At 26.6% G+C, this 19,786-nt stretch overlaps 1 protein-coding gene across 5 annotated transcripts in view; it reads left to right on the plus strand.

The window, feature by feature from the left end:
* The first annotated feature begins 296 nt into the window (after positions 1-296).
* Positions 297-19,786, plus strand: part of LOC107447338 (rho guanine nucleotide exchange factor 10-like protein) — a 53,044-nt gene continuing 33,554 nt past the window's right edge. Inside the window, exons 1-5 of one of the 5 annotated variants that reach the window (XM_016062215.3) lie at positions 309-582; positions 2,811-3,035; positions 5,446-6,491; positions 7,760-7,861; positions 17,827-18,047. In XM_016062215.3, the coding sequence (XP_015917701.1) occupies positions 5,618-6,491; positions 7,760-7,861; positions 17,827-18,047 (1,197 nt within the window). In that variant the 5' untranslated portion in view covers positions 309-582; positions 2,811-3,035; positions 5,446-5,617. Of the gene's footprint in view, positions 583-2,483; positions 2,656-2,810; positions 3,036-5,445; positions 6,492-7,759; positions 7,862-17,826; positions 18,048-19,786 lie in introns of those variants that run through there. The other 4 variants (XM_043039062.2, XM_043039063.2, XM_043039064.2 and 1 more) reach the window with 4 other exon arrangements.

A 19,786-nucleotide genomic window follows, 5' to 3' on the forward strand; every position in this document is an offset into this window, starting at 1 on the left:
AACTGTTGAAAAAGTTTGACGTGAGTCCAACCATGAGCGAATTTCAGTTTTGCGTAAGATTGTGACTAAAATGATTGCCGAGATTTTTTTATAGAATGGGAAAGTTAAAGTGCCAGATGCTTTCTTCTTTTAATATTGATGCTAAACTGGCTCTGCTTATTTTTTTCGCATGCTATTCTGCAGTAAATTTTAAAAAAGCAGATCATTAAAAAAAAATTGTCTGTGAAACTTCAGGATCGTAAGCTTCTAGCTGCCATGGTTTCTGTTTCAATCTCTAATCATTTTGTTTGACATTCAGTCTAATCTTTAAACTATCATTTGGCAACATAAAATTTGTTGCTTATATTTTGTTTCTTTCTTTTAAATAACATCTCATTCTCATTCAAAAAACTAATTGATGTCTTGTTTACATTATGTTCCGTAAATTAACTTTGTTTGACTGCTTGAATTTTAATAAAGTCATTTATCACTGAAACTATTTCGCTGAAAGTATTATTTGATGAAGAACTTTTACTAATTAATAGAAAGTTAAGTTCAGACTGTCTTGGGTGTTGTTTTCTAATTAAAAGGAATAGAGTATGCGTAAGTCCTTTAATTTATTGATGAATTGCTCCAGACAGTTGTTTAAAATGGCTTTTTTCATTTTCGATTCGTTGTAAGACACATTTATATTTTGAACTCTGTGTGCAAGAAGTTTGTTTACATCTTTGTTTGGAGTGGAATTTTTTTTTCTTTCCTCTAGTGTTATGTATGGTATTTACTAGTCATTTAATTTCTTAGATTCATATTTTTATTTTTTCCAAATAATGATGCAATATATGTCGATGCTTCTAACTGCGAAACATTTAATTTCGATTATCAGACTGGTATAAACAATTTAAGATGAACTTGGTGTATTAAAATTCATTCAAATTGAATTGATAGAAAACTTCTAAATTATACCTAATGTGTCCTAAACTCCATTTATCAACTACTGTTTTTAAATTGTTAAAGTTATTTTATTATCTTTCAAAGAAATAATAGAATTTAAAAAGTTATGAAGTCTTTATGTTAGACTATAATATTTGACATTTTAAAAATTTATTATGTAGCCTTATGATGGAAGAAAAACTGCTTAGTTTTTGTTTGAAAGTTATTAGATTTCAGTTGTAAGACACTGTCATATTTCTTGTAGATCATGCATGTTTTAATTAGAATATTTAAATGTATTCCCTATTTTTGACATGATTTTTTAAAAGCCAGCCATTATTCTAGGTTTCAAACTGCCTTATAATGAAACGATTCTTGAAACTTTTATTTTTTTAGTTTTATATAATTACTTGATTTTGTAGTTTTGTTAGAATCTGAAGCTATTTGATTTCAACTTTGCTTTTCTAGTTCAGCAAGTTGAGTTTTGATTAAATTTTAAACTATATTACGTATGAATATAATTATTTAGAGCTTGATCAACTTGAAAACTTTTCATAATAGTTATTCATAATGGTTTTAAAAGTCAAGCACCTAGTTTAAAAACATCAGTTGCCTTGCCAGGAACAGAATTTAGAGCCAACAATATAATTATTTTAAATTAAGGAATTATTTTCTATTACTTTGCCCATTAAGAAAAATGGGTACTTACGTTTTCTTTCATCGACCATTTCACCGTCGCACCAATGTCATTTTGGCTTCTTACAAAGTATGTATAGTAATTGAATAGGTAAAAAATTGAAAAAATACAATTATAACTTTATTACATGCCAAAATTTAGATAATATTTAAATTTGAACCATTTCCAAATCTTCAACCTCTTCACGACTAAAGTAGGTAGTAACATAGCAAAAAAATATTTTGCAGTTCTGAATTTCAATTTTACAGTCATTATAAGATAAAGTATGCATTCCTATTGACAGGAGGCTAATAATTTTAGATATATATACGTGGACCTCAGGTCTTAACTAAATAAAATAGCATAAATATTTTAAATGTTAAATTGCACATAAAATAGGAACAAACTTACTTATTGTTTTATTATGGTCGATTTAAATACAATGATTAATAGAATTAACAATTTTTGGAATTGAAAAATACAAAGTTTTTTCTATGTACAATGCGATACTCCATTAAGTTTTATCAATACTATTTTAATTATGCAAACCATACAAAATAAATAATTATTGAAAAGAATCTAACATTAATTATAAAAAATATCTAACTCTTGGGGGTAAAATTTCAAAATTATCGAAAAGTAATTAAATATATGTATGTACCTTAATGTAAAACAATTCATTAAAATACACATAAAAATATTTCAAAATAGATATAAAATTAAATACTCATAATATTATGATATTTCACTTGATTACTTACTAAACTGTTATAAATTTCGCCATGCATACCAAGTTACTCATACGTGGACCTGCATGTTCTTGATTGTATTAAATTTAAAAGCTTCCTATAGATCACTGAACTACTTAGTCAAAAGAATTTTTTATTTTATTTTTTAGAATAACTGAATTATATAACATTTGAAGTAACTGACATTTTTGAGCTCGTGGATTAGGCATCATTTTTCGAAAGTCACTTCTGTTTATGTGAAATTCTAACCAACTAATTTACATGTTCTGCATCGATTGGAATCTCCGGAAAACTTAAATGTCCATGAATGTTCCAGTTAGGGTAAAATAAATTTTCTTATAGTCTCTTTTTTGAAGCTAAAAAGCGAAGGTCCACATATGTGGACCAAGGTTATGAAGAGGTTAATAATGATATGTAATTTACTTCTTATACAAATAAAATGGTAGTTTCTCATCAATTTCATTTTTTTTTTATAGGAAATGCAAAAAGTTAAATGATCCACTACAAATAAATATTTTTTACCCTGATCCAAGACTTCAAATGGCACTAATTCTCTTTTCCAAGATTCATTGTTTTTGAAGTTATTGTTGATTGTTGAAAACAATCGACCAATTTTAAAAACAACCTATTTGAGCTGTGTTGAAAACTCACAACTTTAGAATTGAATATTTTTATGGATTTAATGTATCACTGCTTAAATGGTAACTATTATTTCAGATATTTTTGATGTTTCCTAAAAAAAACTTGTTATGCTTTTAGTCTTCACTTTTTGTAAGAATAATAATTTTAATTGCCTTTGTTAAATATGATTTGGGATTTTGTAAAAATAAATATCAATTGCACATTTACGAAAGACAATTCACACATTAGTCAATTTGCAGGTTTATAAAATGCTCTTAAAATTAATAAAGTCGGGTGGGGTATAGTGAGTATAAAATCAAGTTTTTTTAATTTTTCTTAAAGCTGGCTCTAAAATCAAACCATTAAATTTATTTTACTGAATATTTGATGAATTTATATGCATTGGATTTATATTGAATAAATATGAAGCATAGCTCGTCTACTTTGTTTGATAGTTTTCTTACAGTAATGCATTTAAAAGAACATGTTTTGATATACCTACTTTACCCCATATTACAGTGGTTATAGCTCTAAAATTAGTGTATATTTCACTAAAAAACTTGTAAATACTGTTTTCAAAGTAAAAATTTGCTTAATTAAATGTTTCTTGATTATATTTTAAAAAAATACATGCTAAAAAATGTTTTTTTCTCCATAAATTAAAGTGTAAAAAATGTTCATGGCTATCAAAAGTAGGTTTCACTTTGAATGCAGTATATTTCATTGATCTCTTCATAATTTCATCGAAAAGCATGGAAACTATAATAGTTTTAGGTTTATTTGAAATATAAATGAAAGTGTAAAATTTATATCTATATAGGTAATTTAAAGTGTTTTTAATGTTTATATCAAACATGTATTTTTATTCTATTTAGTTATTTTACGGAAATTGTTTTGTTATCCATGAAAAAACTGCCATATGAAGGCAGAAATTTGCGTGAAAACTCATCTATATCTTTAAATAAGTTCTGTTCTTCAGATGTCCCTCTATCAGTTTGAACTAAAGTTAATAGTTTTTAAAGATATTAGAAGAGAAGTGATCAACAGCTTAAAATAACATACTGTAAAATTTTATCATTAACAGATAATTTGTAAACATAAAATTTTTACAAGTTTCTAAACTGAAATTAAAATGCTTGCTGCAAAACCAGTAAATGTCTGTAATAATATGAAACAAATTTTCTCAATTTCAAAGGAGGAAATAGAATCTTAGATAAGTATTATATTAAGGTAAACCATGACTTAAACCAGAATTTTAACTAAACTTATTTTTTAATAATAACCATCCCTGTTTTTTTAATGAAAAAATCTTTGTAATAATTAACCTTTCTATTATTTATACAAGTACCTTTTAGTTTCTTTTTATATAGCCGATTGACAAAATGTATATAAAAATTTCTATAAAAATCTTCAATTTTGAGTTCGCTATTTTGAATTCAATTATGAGTTCCAATTTTGAATTGCTACTGTAAGTCTATGTATCTCTGAATGTACATTATTGCACTTTTCAAATACAGTGAAACCTCCGTTAAGCGGACATCCTTGGGACCGAAAAAATTTTCCGTTTATGAGAGTTGTTCGCTTACGGGAAGGATACCCTAATAACGAAGTTTAACACTGTTAATTGTTTTTAGAATATTTTCAAAGATGTAGAAATAATTCAATAATTTACAATAACTATTTACTAGGATATTTATTTGAACTTTAAGAAAGGTAAAAAAGTATATATAAAGAAAAGTTGAATTTTTTCCCCTTGCAATTTAAAGCAGAAATAGTTTTTTTTTTCAAATTTAGAAAAAGTAGTGTCTGGTTTGAAGAGATAGAAAAAAACGTTTCAAGGCCAAAATGACGGTCCGTGTCCGGTTACAGGAGTGTCCGCTTTGCGGAGAATGTACATAATGGTTTATTTATGGAAGATTCCCAGGGAATTAAAAATATGTCCGTATTGAGAGGTGTTCGTTTTGCAGGAGTGTCCATAACAGGAGGTTTCACTGTATATATATATAATAAACTAATGTGTGTAAAGTTAAGTCATAATGTTTCTAAAAAGTGTTTGAAATAAAACAGATCATCACCAATTCCATGTTTTGATAATTCCCAAAATTAGTAAAATACTATAGTTATAGATTGAGTTCAGAGCAAAAGTTTTTTGAACTGTTTCTTCATATTGTGAAACAATACATTATGCTTGCTACAATCAAGAACATAGATGGAAATGAGAAGTTATCTTGAATTTTAATTTTCAGTTTATTTTAATGATTTTTTTCTAATATTACTGTTATTTTTTTATGCAATATATTTTTATCTATGATTAAACTAATATTTTCAAAATAGAGACATTTATATGAAAGAACAATTTAACAGAAAAAAAATATTCCTAAATTTTAATATATGTTATCAATGAATATTATTTTATTTCATGCAGTATTATTTATATGCATATTGTTGTGTATTGTTGTATATATTTATATTGTTATTTTCCTCTTATAGATGAAGAATATACTGATGTCTTATAACAATACCTAACATGGTGGAAATGTACATTTTATGTTATTTCTGACAAATCACTGTATTGCATTGAATTATTTTAGTCATTTCTGTTAAGACTGCTTTTACAAAAAAATGGAAATTTGTTGTGTATCATGACGATAGTTTTTAAAAAATGGCAGTTCCATATTATTACAGTGAATTAAAGAAAGGCACTGTTCCTGATGCTGAAAAGAATAATTTGAATAAAGCAGAAACTCCTAATGAAAAGGGACACGGTTTTGATAATCCTTTGCTGGCAATAGAGCCTGATGTTAGCACGTGTGATATTCCTAGAAAAGCCTCAACTTTTCAGAAAAAGAAGAAAAAGAAAAAAACTTTTCAAACACCTACATATCTCAGATCAAATTCTCTAACTACTAACAGTCTTCGACTTTCTTCTCAAGCAATTTATGCTCATAAGGAAGCAATATCTACTGGAGAAGGAGCTTCTAACTCTCCTCAAAAAACTAAAAAACAAAATCATAAAAGGCGCAGCTCTGAACCAAATATATATGAAGAAATTCCTGAACAATCATATGAAGATTTGTCATGTTATACTGAAAGTAGAGATGGTTATGCATCACACAGATGGCCACCTAAGCCTCATGAATGTAATGGATCTTCAACTTATTCGTCCTCTAAGGTTGTTTTGGATGAGGTTGAAAAAGTACAACAAAGGCATGTACAAATTTTAGAAAATCTCAATTTAGATGTGGAAGCTATGTTAATGCCTGAAGAAACTGTATGCTTAGAGGAGTTAAATTCTGAAACAAATAAGTTTGCTGCTGAGCGTTCTAATTCTGAAGCTAAAGCGTTGCATTTTCTTAGTCCTGGGACGCCACCTTTATACTTTGCCTCTTCACATTGGCAAGGTGGTGGTAGTTTGTGTGGCACTATGCCTAAAGCAGCAACTACTAGTCATGGCCTCCGTGTAATGAATGAATATATTTTACAGCAATCAGACTTTTGTCCTGGTGGTAAAGCTGCTTCTGATTATGGTCAAAAAGGTATGCTTATAATCTCTATATATGTAATATATCTAATAATATATATATAATTATTAACAATACCTTAAGCATGTAAAGGTATACTCATTTAAACTTGCTTTTTTATTTGATTTTTTTTAATCAATAAAAAGTCTTTTTTATATGTGAGAATAATTGATTTGAATTATCAAATAATATTATAACTGAAGTTTTAATAATATAAAAAAAATAGTTAATTTTAATTAATAACTTTGATTAGATTTTTAATGTATAACTATCTACTACCAGGTAATTTTTGTATAAAAAATGTTAATATATGTTAAAAATTAATAAGTAATAAAAACTTTTTTTTTACATTATTTAAACTTTTATTATACTTGTAATTTTTTTATTTTTAACTTTATTATTTTTATATTTGTTATGGAATAAGAGTATTTTTTACTTTCTTATATAAAATTATCTGAATTGATAGAGTTGAAAATCTTTATAAGTTGAATTTGTTAGGTTATATAATTTATTTCTTAATACTATAAATAGAAATCTATATTTAATTTGAAACTTATATTTTCTCTTTATGATACTTGGGAAAACATATTTTAGGCCTTAAAAAAGATGATTTTGCACATTTTACACCTTTTTTTTAAAATTTTTATTCTGCTTATGTTCAAATTTATAATTATCCTGTTTATTTATTTAATTTTGTTAGTTTTTTTTCTAAGTATGAAACTAAAAAAATATATGAGGATGCTGAGAGAATTTCATTTTATTCCCTTTTATTAGATTTATTTATTTATTTTTAAATTTTCTTTCTCTGTTGTAGGGTGCTTTATTAAGTGGTTTATATTACCCAATGTGTATAGTTTCTGTTATTTGTTTAGTCATCAAAACCTTTTGCTACTATTTTGTTAGTTTTGTTTGTTTCTTTTAAGAATGCTTCTATGAAAATATACGTTCATTGATTTTTTCTCTCTTGAATTTTTTTCTATTCCAACAAATCATTCAATATTATTCATATGTTAAAGTTAGAAGTGCTGTCAGTGAATACATAATTTTTAATTTAAGAAATATTGCTAATTAGCACTGATAGTATTTAGTGTATTTAAATTACATTTGCTAATAAAAGTGCTTATTAGCATATTTCTTAGAGTAGTTTTTTTTTCTGGTAATTTTTTTTGTTTTTTTGTAAGGCTCATAATATTTTTGTGTGCTTAAACTTGGTACTGCATGCTTTGGCCTTTTCTCTTCTTTTTTTCTTTTTAAAGTCTTTCAAGAGCTCTTTCTGATTTTAGTTCTCCAGAAATTCAGCGAATCTACTAATGCTGGAGAAACAAGTGAAGAACCGTCATACATGCTTTATGATGATGCTCATCGGCTACAATGTTCTTCGCGAGGTTGGTGGTGGTGCTGCTTTTTTTTCTTGCCTTGCTTTTATTTGACTAATATGCCTATTAATAATAACCATTAATTCCATTTAATTTTTTACACCTTTTTCCTTGTTATGGACGATTTCTATTTTTCTCTTTGTAATACATTCTGAATTCAGAAAAAAATTTACCAAATCTTATCAACTATTTTTACTGATTATCTATATTTATTATATATAATGTTACTTTTAGAAGGACACCGAATAAACTATATTAGTTTTTACATTATATATCTGTTGACTGTGAACTTTGTTTAATGTAACACTTCTGGTTGCATCAGTTAGCATTGAAGCATCATAATTGCAATGCTCGTTTTTAACAACTAATCTTCTAAATACAAGTTGCTGCTCATTTTATTTGGGTAATTAATTACATTCATCTCCTTAATACAATTGTTTAGGTTGTTCCTGAATATATATTTTAATAATCAAAATTTAAACATTGCAGCTACATGTTACAGTTGAATATTAAGTTTTGTAATTATTAATATTCTTCTCTTGCATAATTCATTATTTCATTAAGTTCATTGTATTAATTACAGAAAGTTAATGACAAAAAAAAAGAAGCTGTAATTGCATGGTATTATAATTATTATAGCATGCTGGTCTCACACAGAAAATATTTTCATTCACTATTGTCTTACTTCTGCGAACTCTGCTTGATCTATGCTTATTATTCAGACCCTTCATTATTTAATAATATCATATTATTTCGTTAATAGATGTAATTTTTTTTAAAGACATGTAAGTTATAATTTTGAACTTCATTTGATTTTCTGTTAGAAAAACTTATTCAAAATTTTTTCCCTGTTAAAAAGTTTGTTGCTTATTGCACCTCAAGAGGAACTTTGTAAAGTATATGTTGTGGCTATTACTATTATTTATAACTTGCCTACCTTAACATATCTGATATTATTGTCTAGAGGAATGACGTCGTGTTTCCTATGCATTATTTTATCCTAAATTAAATGAGGCCAAACTTAAATCAGTAGAACTGATAAATTTAAAACTGTGTGCAAAAATTTTATATTTTATTTTAGTCTTTTTTGCACAAAAAATCCTTGTAGATTAGAGACTAGTAGTTCTATTAACTTAATTTTTAATTCACTAGATTTGATTTAAAGCAAAAGAAACAATTACATCGGGTCTAAATAGCAATGTCAGTTATGTAAATAAAGTGTACTTTTTATACATAATATGGATTAACTCTTTTAATTTCTAAACTACAACTAACATTTGGTTTCATTTGATTCAGCATAAAAAGATACCAATACATCATTTATCCACATATCAATGTCAAACAAGTAAAAAATGTGTAGGGGAGTGTTGGGTACCCCCACCCACTGTCTATTTCATATGTATAGAATATTTTTTCAAGTCAATGGGCCATCGGACATTAATTGTTATGTTAAAAAAAGATAATTTTCAAAGTTTCAAGTATTTATGCAGTTGAAAATATGTTGAATTCAGTAGTCAAATTTTTTAAATTTCTATTTTTTTAAATTAAACTATTCTTTTTTTGGTTTATTCTTTTTGCATTATTTAATTAGATGATAAAACAATAGAAACATACAAAAATATTGATTATTACTCAATATTATACAGAAATATAAGCAATACTCCTTAAGTGGGCGGGGCTACCCGACTCTCCCCTAAATCAAGAGTTGTACTGTTTTTTTCATAAAATCCTGTAAATTTTAAACTGTGGGTCCTGTCAACTTAGGTTTAGTTTTGTTCCTTTCAGCATAAAGAGGGTTATTCACTTATCTAGTTAGCATTTTTGAGTTTTTTTCTTCTCTTTTTTATTTAAATTTATATCACAGCTCCTCAATTGATCCACAAATTGTAGCATGAGGTTTACAGATGTAAATGGACAAAATAGAATTGTAAATTAAAAAAAAAAAAAAAAATTGTGCAAAATTAAAAGTTTAAGCTGTAAACAAAATTGCATAAAATATTTAGGTTTTTAGTGCATTTAACAAGCAAGGACAAAATAGGTGGCCAAGAAATGCCTGAGTGTCTCAGTTCCTTTTTTAAGCTTTCTTTTTGACTTGAATATAAATTAAAATAAAATATAATGTACTCTATAGTTCAGACTAAAAGAACAAAGATTTCAATTCACTAAATTAAACCCAAACAAGTAACTGTTGAAATTTCCTTATCCTGTAGGAATCTGAAATAATTTAAAGTCAGTAAAAAATTTTCTACTTTTCAACCGTTGAAAAATAGTTGGAGGAACTCTTTTAGTCCACACAGCTTTTGGTGAAGCTAAGAACAGGGTGGCCACCTACCTGGAAAACCTTGAAAACCTGGAATTATCAGGGAATTTTTTTTATACTGGAAAAAACCTGGAAAAATCAGGGAAATATGGATAAAAACCTGGAAAACCTGGAAATTTTAAAGAAAAGCTGGAAATTTTTTCTTATATATTTTTTTTAATTTCACTAATTTAAATTATTTGCTAATTTTCTTAATTTAAATTGTTTCATCCATTATACCCACATTTTTTAGACGGAAATGTATCTCCAAACAGTTAAAATATCATCAACTTACTTTGCTTTCATCAAAATTTGCTCCATTATAACCCTGTTAAACTAGAATACAACATAAAATTCTCCCATGGTTGCTAAGCAAATGTCTTTGATCTCTATGCAGACTATGGGACTGTGCAATTTAGGAAGGGCAAAGATTATGGTGGATGTGGAAGACGGGGTTAGGATTCGGTTTTTGAATTCTGTCCGTGTTCACACAGAATGATTCAAGTTTGTTCGCAATTGGGAGCGGTAATTTTTTTCTATTTTAACAAAATGTTTTTGTATTTTCAACTTTATTAAATTCTCTAAAAATTAGTTGATTATAATTTAATAACAATAGATTTTATAATGCACTCTTTTTCTGAAAGCTTTTGAACTCCCATTCAAAGAAATCTGTAAATTATTTTTTCTCAGCAAACCAACCAATCACACATTTCATTTTAACCTTTTATAGTATATTTTTATTTTGAAAAAAGTTTTTTTTTTAGAACTAACTATATATTAATATCAAATTTTACGGTTTTGTTGGTAAGTATTAGTTTTTGATTCAAAATTTGAATTGTATAGTTATTACAATATGGAAAGTTTGTAAATGCTGCTTGCATTCCAGAGATGATATTTCAAAACTATTCATCTTTTTACCTAAAAAAGCTGACAATGACTAAGGAATATATAGGAAACATATTAAATGATGTATATACATAAAATAGAATTTTTTTTCTTCATATGTGTTTAGTCAGAAGAAGGAAAACAAAACTTAGTGTTTTAGTTCTGCACTGTACAATATTCCAGTTGTTCAAACAAAAACAATTAACTATGCTAAACTAAAAAACTGTGTGTTTAGATTGGAATTCTTTAAATGTTTTAATTTCAAATAAGGAAAAAAAAATCAAAAAAGTATAAATTTAAAGGAATTTTTTTTATTTTTTTTCTTCTATAGAGTATAGAACTGAAAATTAGACAATTTTACAATTCTGACATTTATTTTTTTATGCTGAATCCCTTAAAATAAAAATGTTATTTTAAAATACCATTATTTAAAAATTTGACTTGAGATATTGGTTTAAGGAAAATTTGATCAGTGAATTTCATAAAAAGCTCTGGTAAGATGAAATACAGTATACAGTACAGCTTTATATTGAAATGTAATTAAAGTGATTCACAAAAGTGTTGATACACTTATGACTTTCAATGAAATAAGACTATCCATTAATTAAAATAAATCTTTCAGAATATATATTTAAGGATAAAAAATGTGTTCTAATCTTTACAAAACTGAAATATTTTAAATGACAATATGAAATATTTTGAAAACAAAGGAAAAGTTTATTTTTAAGGAATCAATCATCAAAAAGTGACAAAAACTTTATCCCACAAAAGTCATCATACACTTTTAAAGAAAAAACTCAGTCTATTAGTAAATCTAACTTTTCGTTAAATTAACATTTAGTGGAGTTTCTTTTAACATCTACAATAGCTTTTAAAGGTTGAAAATACGTGTAACTAGTTTTTTTTTTTTCAGGTGAAATTCGTGCAGAATATTTTTTTAAAATTTTTACAGAAACTTTTACAGCACTCAATTGCAAATTTATGAATTTTTCCACAAAATTTATAATTTTAATCTCTGATATGAAGTCCTTCTTTTAAGCATTTTATCACATATTGCACAGTTCAATTGAATACAGTAAACTAATTTAACATATTCATTACTGATTTACCTCTTATGAAGACAAATAATCAAATTTGGTCTATTTTATTACGACCACAAGTCATTTTTAAATGATAAAATAAAATATTACGGAGTTAGCAAGCAAAAATTAAAATATAATTTTGCTATTATAGGTTTGATACTAAATTGCTAATAAAGAAATAAAAAATTAAATGAAAAATAATTAAATAAAAAAAGCAATTGACGATAATTTTAATTCTGAGATCCAAAACATTTAAATGTACGATGACTTTCGTGGGGTAACATTTTTGTTACTATTTGATTAAAAAATTAACTTTTGCTTTGTTTTTAAAATATTCCGTGCAGTTTTGCTAAGAATAGATTATACATCTTATTATCAAATACCCATTGTGAAATATTCATTTTAATTATTGAATTTTTATTTCCTATTTCAATATAAGTTATAAGTGAGTGAGCACTTTTGGGAGCCACTGTAATTATTAAAAATTATTGATATATAATCACCTGAAACGGTTTTCTTTTCCTTAATGAAAATATATTAAACAATACTTATACAAGGTTTTATTGGTTATTCTGATTTTGTCATTTTGTAGGTACACTTTGAGCAAATACTACTTAAAGTAACACATTAAATTCAATAAAAACAATTAAAATTATTCAATAAAAACAATATATTCTGCAAGCTAAACATATTATTTTCTCCACGTCTTAATTTTTTAAAAATTAATGTTGTACCAGAACATTAAAAAATAATAAAAAAATATCTTGTAAAAAAAAATTTTTTTTTTCAAGATATGTTTAAAAAAATGACATTTTGAATAAGATATTTTTTAATGCAGACACTTTTCTTGTACACATCCTACACTTTATAAGAAAAAAGGAAAAAAACACAAACCTGGAAATTTTAAGATTTTTACCTGGAAAACCTGGAAAAATCAGGGAAATTTGAAATCTGTTTTGAGTGGCCACCCTGAAGAATTCAGCATTCCAGTTTGAAATAGTTTTTTCCCTAGCTGCATATTTCCAGTCTGACAGCGGGACAGATATAGAAAGATCAATATCAAGGCAAGTCACGTCTTTGTTTAACTGGTCTGCTCTATCATTGGCGACTTTTTGAAGTTTGCCTCTCACCTTTGACCCCCTTAGTAAAGTTAAGACGGCTAACTACAGCTACCTGGCTAAAACTCAGGGGAGGGAGGAATTTCAAGCATCAATATTGGCTTTTAAGCACAACTTTTAAAGCATTTTCCAGCTTTTTCCGAATTATTTATGTATTCAATTACTTAATATAATTGAATACATTAATTGAAACTGGGCTATGAAAAGAAAAAAACTTTACTTTTTTATACAGATGTATTCACAGTATATATAAAAATGCAAGATATTGGAAAAGGACCTAATACCTGTTGTTTACATATATTTATCACTTACCTTTGTACAGTTTTAAAAAGCGATAGAAATTTTTTTGTTAGTTAGTGTGCAGGGTGAGTCTAAATTATTTGTATTAAATAAGAGTTGTGATGGTACTCATTGAGATAAACGATGTTTACAATGGAACATGGGTCACATTCCACAATAAGAGGCTGAAAAGAGTAGAATCTTAGCAGACCTGTGATTTGACCATCTTACTCACAGCATTCCACTGTTCCCATTCTGGACTTTTTCTTCTGCAGGCATATGAAATCTTAAGTATATGAAAGCATGTCGAATCTGTTGAAGCTCTTGTCACAAGAATTGCTGCTACAGACAGAATTAGCACAGCACCAGTAATCTTTTCCTTTTTCCCAGGGGCTGTGGCAACAGTTGTCACATCTGTAGTTCGGGTCCTGTTAGGGGCTTGTGACACTTTCAGCTTAAGAATGGGAGTAGAAATCTTCTCGACAGTTAAGAGAGAATATTAAAATACAAATACATTGTAATACGTTTTATTGTTGTAGTCGCTGCGGGAGGTCTCACCTTCTTTAAGATTAAGGGAGAATAGTTTCATTGCATTTCCTACATACTTTTGAGCATATATTCCAAGTTAGGGTATTCAGATGTTTGTTTGCTATTTTTCTTTTCTTTTTATTTTTTTATATATTTTTTTAGTCAATAGCAATTTCAATTATACATAAAAAATATCAAGTAATTATAATAGAGAAGCGTTCTTGAAAGTAAATAATAAAAAAAAAAGTTTTAGGTTTTGTTTGCTATTTTTGTTATCTATGTAGAGTTATAATATATATATATATATACGTAATTCTTTTAAACTTTTTCTGCTACTTAACCATTTATCTGTGGCAAATTTCCCCCTTTTTTTTTCTCTTATGCTTTTTGAAAACATAAATTTATTAATTCATAAGTTTTAAGTCAATTTTGAAATAAAAGCAATAAGTGAGCTGTTGAAAATTATCAATGACTATATTTCAAGAATATAAATACAAAAAGAATAATTTCTATAATCTGTTCTACACAGCAACAAGATGTATTTTTTTATGAAATTTGGTTCAAAAGGAAAATGACATGATAATTTGAATCTAAATGTGATATATGAATCATTTGCAACTGACGCAAAGTAATTAAAGTTTTTGTGCTTTATGCGGTAGAAGATTAATTTTAAAGTTGAAAATCCTTTGAAAATCGGAAGACTTATTACATTCTAACAAAGATATTAAGTAAGAAAATACTAAGTGGCATGTTATAAATTTAGAAATAGGCTAAAACATTTAATTTTTTTAAGGGAGTGATTTTAACTGCCACATGCTAATTAGAAAATTAAAATTAAAAATGCTGTATAATTTTTTTTAATGATTAAAAATGTTATTTATGTTAATTTTTTTTTTTAAATCACACAAAATACAAAATTTACAATATCTTATTTTATTGCATTGACTGTGCTTACTTGAGAATGGGTCAGTCAAATGAGCCAGGAGTTATGACAGAATTATCTTCATTTTCCCCACTTTTTTTTTTTTGTTTTATTAAGAATAATAATGGAAACATAAGACTGGTAAATAAAGTGAAAAAACTATTTTTCATTTATTGAAGTGACCGGTATTTTTTCTAAGTTTAAAAGATTTATCATTCAAAAAATGAAAACTAAAATCGAAGAGTACATTAAAATAATTACTATTTGAAGTTTTAAAAAAAAATTTCTTGTATCAGCGACTACTATAACTCAGACTTATTGTAAAACAATGACAAGTCACATTTTAAATTGCTTAAAATTTATTTTATAATAAATATGTGGTTAAAAGACTTAAGATTTTTGAAGAAATAAAACGTTAAATGTTTAACAAATTTACTAAAATTGCAAATGTTAATTGAAGTATATTAAATAGTTATTATTATAGAGACTAATAATTATAATTATTAAAACTTTGTATTATATTATATACTAGAACTTTATAATTTAATTTATTTTTGGGCGAAATCGGAATAATTTGCTAATTGATATAACAGCAGAAAAAAAGCTGTTTCTCTTATTTCTTTCATTTTTTTATTTATTTTTGGCATAAATATATGTATGAACATTAATATGTTTGATCAATATTCTGTATTGATAAATCTTAAAACAACAAAACAATTAAGAAAAGTGTTAAATAGTGCTAATGGATGTATCCACAAACCTGTGTAAATTGCTATAACTCAGACCAGCTAGATCATTTAGAAAGTCGATAAGGGAAATGGTTTTTTTTCTTTTTCTGTCTTTTACGCTGAATCTAATGCAACCACCGAAGAAGATTTCCCTCTCTTTTTCAAATTATGCAAAAGTGTGGGGAACCTTCTCTTGTTTCTCTCCCACTATCCCTAACTATGATGGTCTAAGAAGTAGCTATCAGAGTTAAGAAAAACAGTGGGATGTTTAGATTGTTTCACACTTGTCACCTACTTTGTTTTTATGATCAGCGGAAACCTAACCGCGTAAAGAATTGCTCAATAGACCTAGATTTCTTCCTATTGAGCCCTCGTGAAAAGGTTAAGAGTGTGCACCAGTTATTAGTATATCTGTGTGAACTGTGCAATGATATGTGGGGCTGCCACTTTGAGCAGTTGTGAGTTTGCACCAGTTATTTCTATATCTGTGTGAACTGTGCAATGATATGTGGGGCTGCTACTTTGAGCAGTTGTGAGTTTTTTCTCTGATCAATCTATCAGATTGTGCAACTTTTGGTATCATCCATTTGCCTTCTTAACTTTGTTAAAAGCTTATGTTGAAATTCTAATTATAATATTTTATGCCTCTCATAGTGGAATGCAACCCTATGTTCCATAGTAAATATTGCTATGGTAACTATTGCATGGTGATATTGGTACTACCACCCCTCTTATTTTGTAAAGACAATTAAGACTCTTGTAATAAGCTTGTTAAAAAAATGTAATTTTTTTTATCACTTCAGGAGGTAAGTGTTTGCAAATTATCTTAATAATTATTCATTTTACTGATATCAATCAATAATTAAAAAAAAAAAAAAAACGTCTGATTTAAATTTTTGCCACCCTGTTTTTTACTGTATGTTTCATTTTATTCTTCTGCCTGGAGTTTTATTTATTAATTTTTTTAAATATGAACATTTTTACTTTAAAATCACTGTTTTGTTTTTAATACTTTTATTTTATATTTTTTAAAGCTTATGCCGTTAAAAATAGCCAGATTAAAAAATTTACTTTAGTGAAAAACTAGATATGCATTATATCCGTTTTTAGATTATTAGATTATGTTTTTAGATTATTTTCTTTAATTGCTTAAAAAAGGAATCTCTGGATATTTAAAGTGAACTTGTGACTCAGAAATCAGAAAAATGTTTTAAATACCCATTAAAAATTTTATTGAAATTTTATGATAGTGTTTTCAATCAAAATTTTATTGTAATTTTTTAATTTTTCAATTTATAACTATTAGTTAGTATACAATCTATTGAGATCTTAATACTAAGGTTAGTTTATGCAAATTTGTTGGAAATTAGACTTCTACGATCAACTTATTCCTTTGTTAATTACTGTTATAAAAAAATTTTATGATTTTTAAAAGTTCAAGTTTTTTCACCAAATGATTTGGAATATTATTAGCACAAAAATTATTTTGTAAAATTTGTGAAGTCAGTCACACATACTTAAATGCATTAAAAAAGAGATCCCATTGCATAGGACCTGAGATGACTGCTGACATACTATATATATAATGCATAATTTCAATGAAAAGGTTAGAAATACAACACGCAGCTACACATTTTTTTACATTCTACAAATTAGTAAATTAGAGCCAACTGATATCATAATGTGTGGTCACTAAATTTGATTGAAAAAATGGAAGTAGATTTTAATATTTTCAAATGTGATTTTGTGCAGTGTAGAGTTATGCTTTATGGATTGTTTACACAAAAACAAAGGTTATGAAAGCCAATTATTTTTAATTTGTAGGTTTATTGATCCATATTCATTAAGATTGATACAGACCTTTGATTCACTCTTTTAACCTTATTATTAATATTGCTACATTTACATTACCTTTTTATTTTTTTCATTCTGATCACTATTGATGGTAGTATTAAAAATAGGATAACTCTAGCCTCATTATTAAATGTTAGTATTTTAAAATGATTAATTTACTAATATTCAAACAGGTGAATACATAAAATTTATTTTTTGTTGATAAGTATAAAAAGAAAACTCTAGGACAGCATGAACTATTAAGGATATATTACTAAGAACATTTTTAAATTTTAATAGGTTTAGCTACACCTGAAGACAATATATATGAAGAAGTAGATTTGCATCAAACCGATGAAGAGTTTTCAAATGCGGGCTGTTGGATTGATTCTGAAGTTTCTGCTGATCAGTATATAAGCTCTGGTAGTGAAGATGCAGAAGAAGAAACTGGGGCAGTTAAACTTGCTGCTCGTTTTATGGGTAAAAAGAAAAAAAGTTCAAAGAAAGGCAAAGAAAATGAGGTATATGCACTAATTAATTAAATTTAATTAAAATTCTTTGTCAATAATTTTTTTTTCAAAAATACCATGTGTCCCACAGAGACTGATCATAAAGACACCCAATAAACACTGAAGTAAGGCACCTCTGGCTGCAGCCAGTGAGTGGGTATAAAACCACTTTGATCAGCCTGTGAAGGGACCAAAGGTGTGCAGTATCAGTCCTTGTTAAACTGTTCTACCATTTCTGAGTCTACCTGTCATTAGGCTACCTGTGAGGGGGAGAGGGGCACTATCTCCTCTCTGAAAGACGAAAAATGTGATGTTATGTTTTCAGTTCATTTTCAGGGATGTTTCCCAGATCGCAGTCAGTAGCCCATTGTGCAGTTCTCGTACGATGTAAATAAAGTATTACTATTAAAATACCATGCAACAATCATATTTTTTGAATTGAACATTTTTTAAATAAATGCATTATTTAGGTAATATTTATTAAATTTTGCATTTTTTTGCATTGGATATTCTGTTTTAGATTAATTTGCTTTTGTTTAAAATCTGTCTTAAAATTTCAAGTGTTTTTAAAGCTAGATGTTTTTGCACCAATTTTTTTTCTTTCCTTTAAATGAAACTATTATTTTCTTAAAATAATAATAATAAAAAAATTATTGGCGTTTTGCAAAAAGTTTTAATTTTTTTTATTGTTCTAATTTATAAAATCTGCACCTGCAGAGTCTTAAAAAAAATTCTGATAAATTTTTTTTTAAAATTTTATTTATTGTAAATTTGCAATTATAGTTATTGTTTTGTTACATATCATTTAAAAAAACGCAGCACCTTTAATTTCTCTTGAAACTTCATTTTACTGACACAGAAAATTGTTTCAAATATGTTATGAACAAATTTAATTTAACATATACAGCTAGCTACAGTAAAACTTTGATTATTTGACAATTGATCATGTGACCCTTGAGTTATCTTACACCTCTTTTTTGCATGTTTAAAGTGTTCATACACAGGATTCATCATTATTAGAGCTGATGTTACCCAAACGCTGTTTTACTTTTAGTGCATGTGCCGTTTAAGCTCACATTGAATACAGGTATAGTCAACTGCTGTTGTGTCAAAGATTCCAAAATTTGGTTGTTAGAAAACATTAAACAGGAAAAAATTGACTTATGATTTTTTTTTCCTTTTCATGATATTGTATCATTATTTAAGAAATATAAAACACAAGTAAGAGTTTTTATAAAAATTTTTTGTAGTGGCTAATTATTTTGAGTATTTACTCATAATTTATTTATTATATACTTAGAATAATGTTTTTATTTTTTATTTTATAATATTGTGTTTTCTATTAATATTAATGCTTTTTTAATGCTTAGAATATAAAAAAAAGCTAACCATTTTCTACAGAATTTTAACTGTTATTGTTACAATCCCTTTCTTAATCAAGGTTTAAAACCTTTTCAAAAGTTATTTTTGAGATTTTTTTGTTTAAAAAAAGTTCTACTTTGCATTTATTATTCTTTTAAAAATTTTTGTGTAAAAAGTATTGGCATTTAATGCATTCAAAATTATTCCTGATGTTTTTTCTTATTTATTCATTATAGTTTGTATAGTCTCTGTGCTTTTTTTAATGTGTGGAATTTTGTTTAATTGCTGTTAGCTCACTTGTAATTACCAAGGTTGGACTCAGGATGTTGGGTCCCATAGATTTATTTTAACTTAAAGCTAAATGTTTCATATTTTTATTAATACGTAAT

The sequence above is a fragment of the Parasteatoda tepidariorum genome, chromosome X1, assembly GCF_043381705.1.
Source record: "Parasteatoda tepidariorum isolate YZ-2023 chromosome X1, CAS_Ptep_4.0, whole genome shotgun sequence".
NCBI lineage: Eukaryota > Metazoa > Arthropoda > Arachnida > Araneae > Theridiidae > Parasteatoda > Parasteatoda tepidariorum.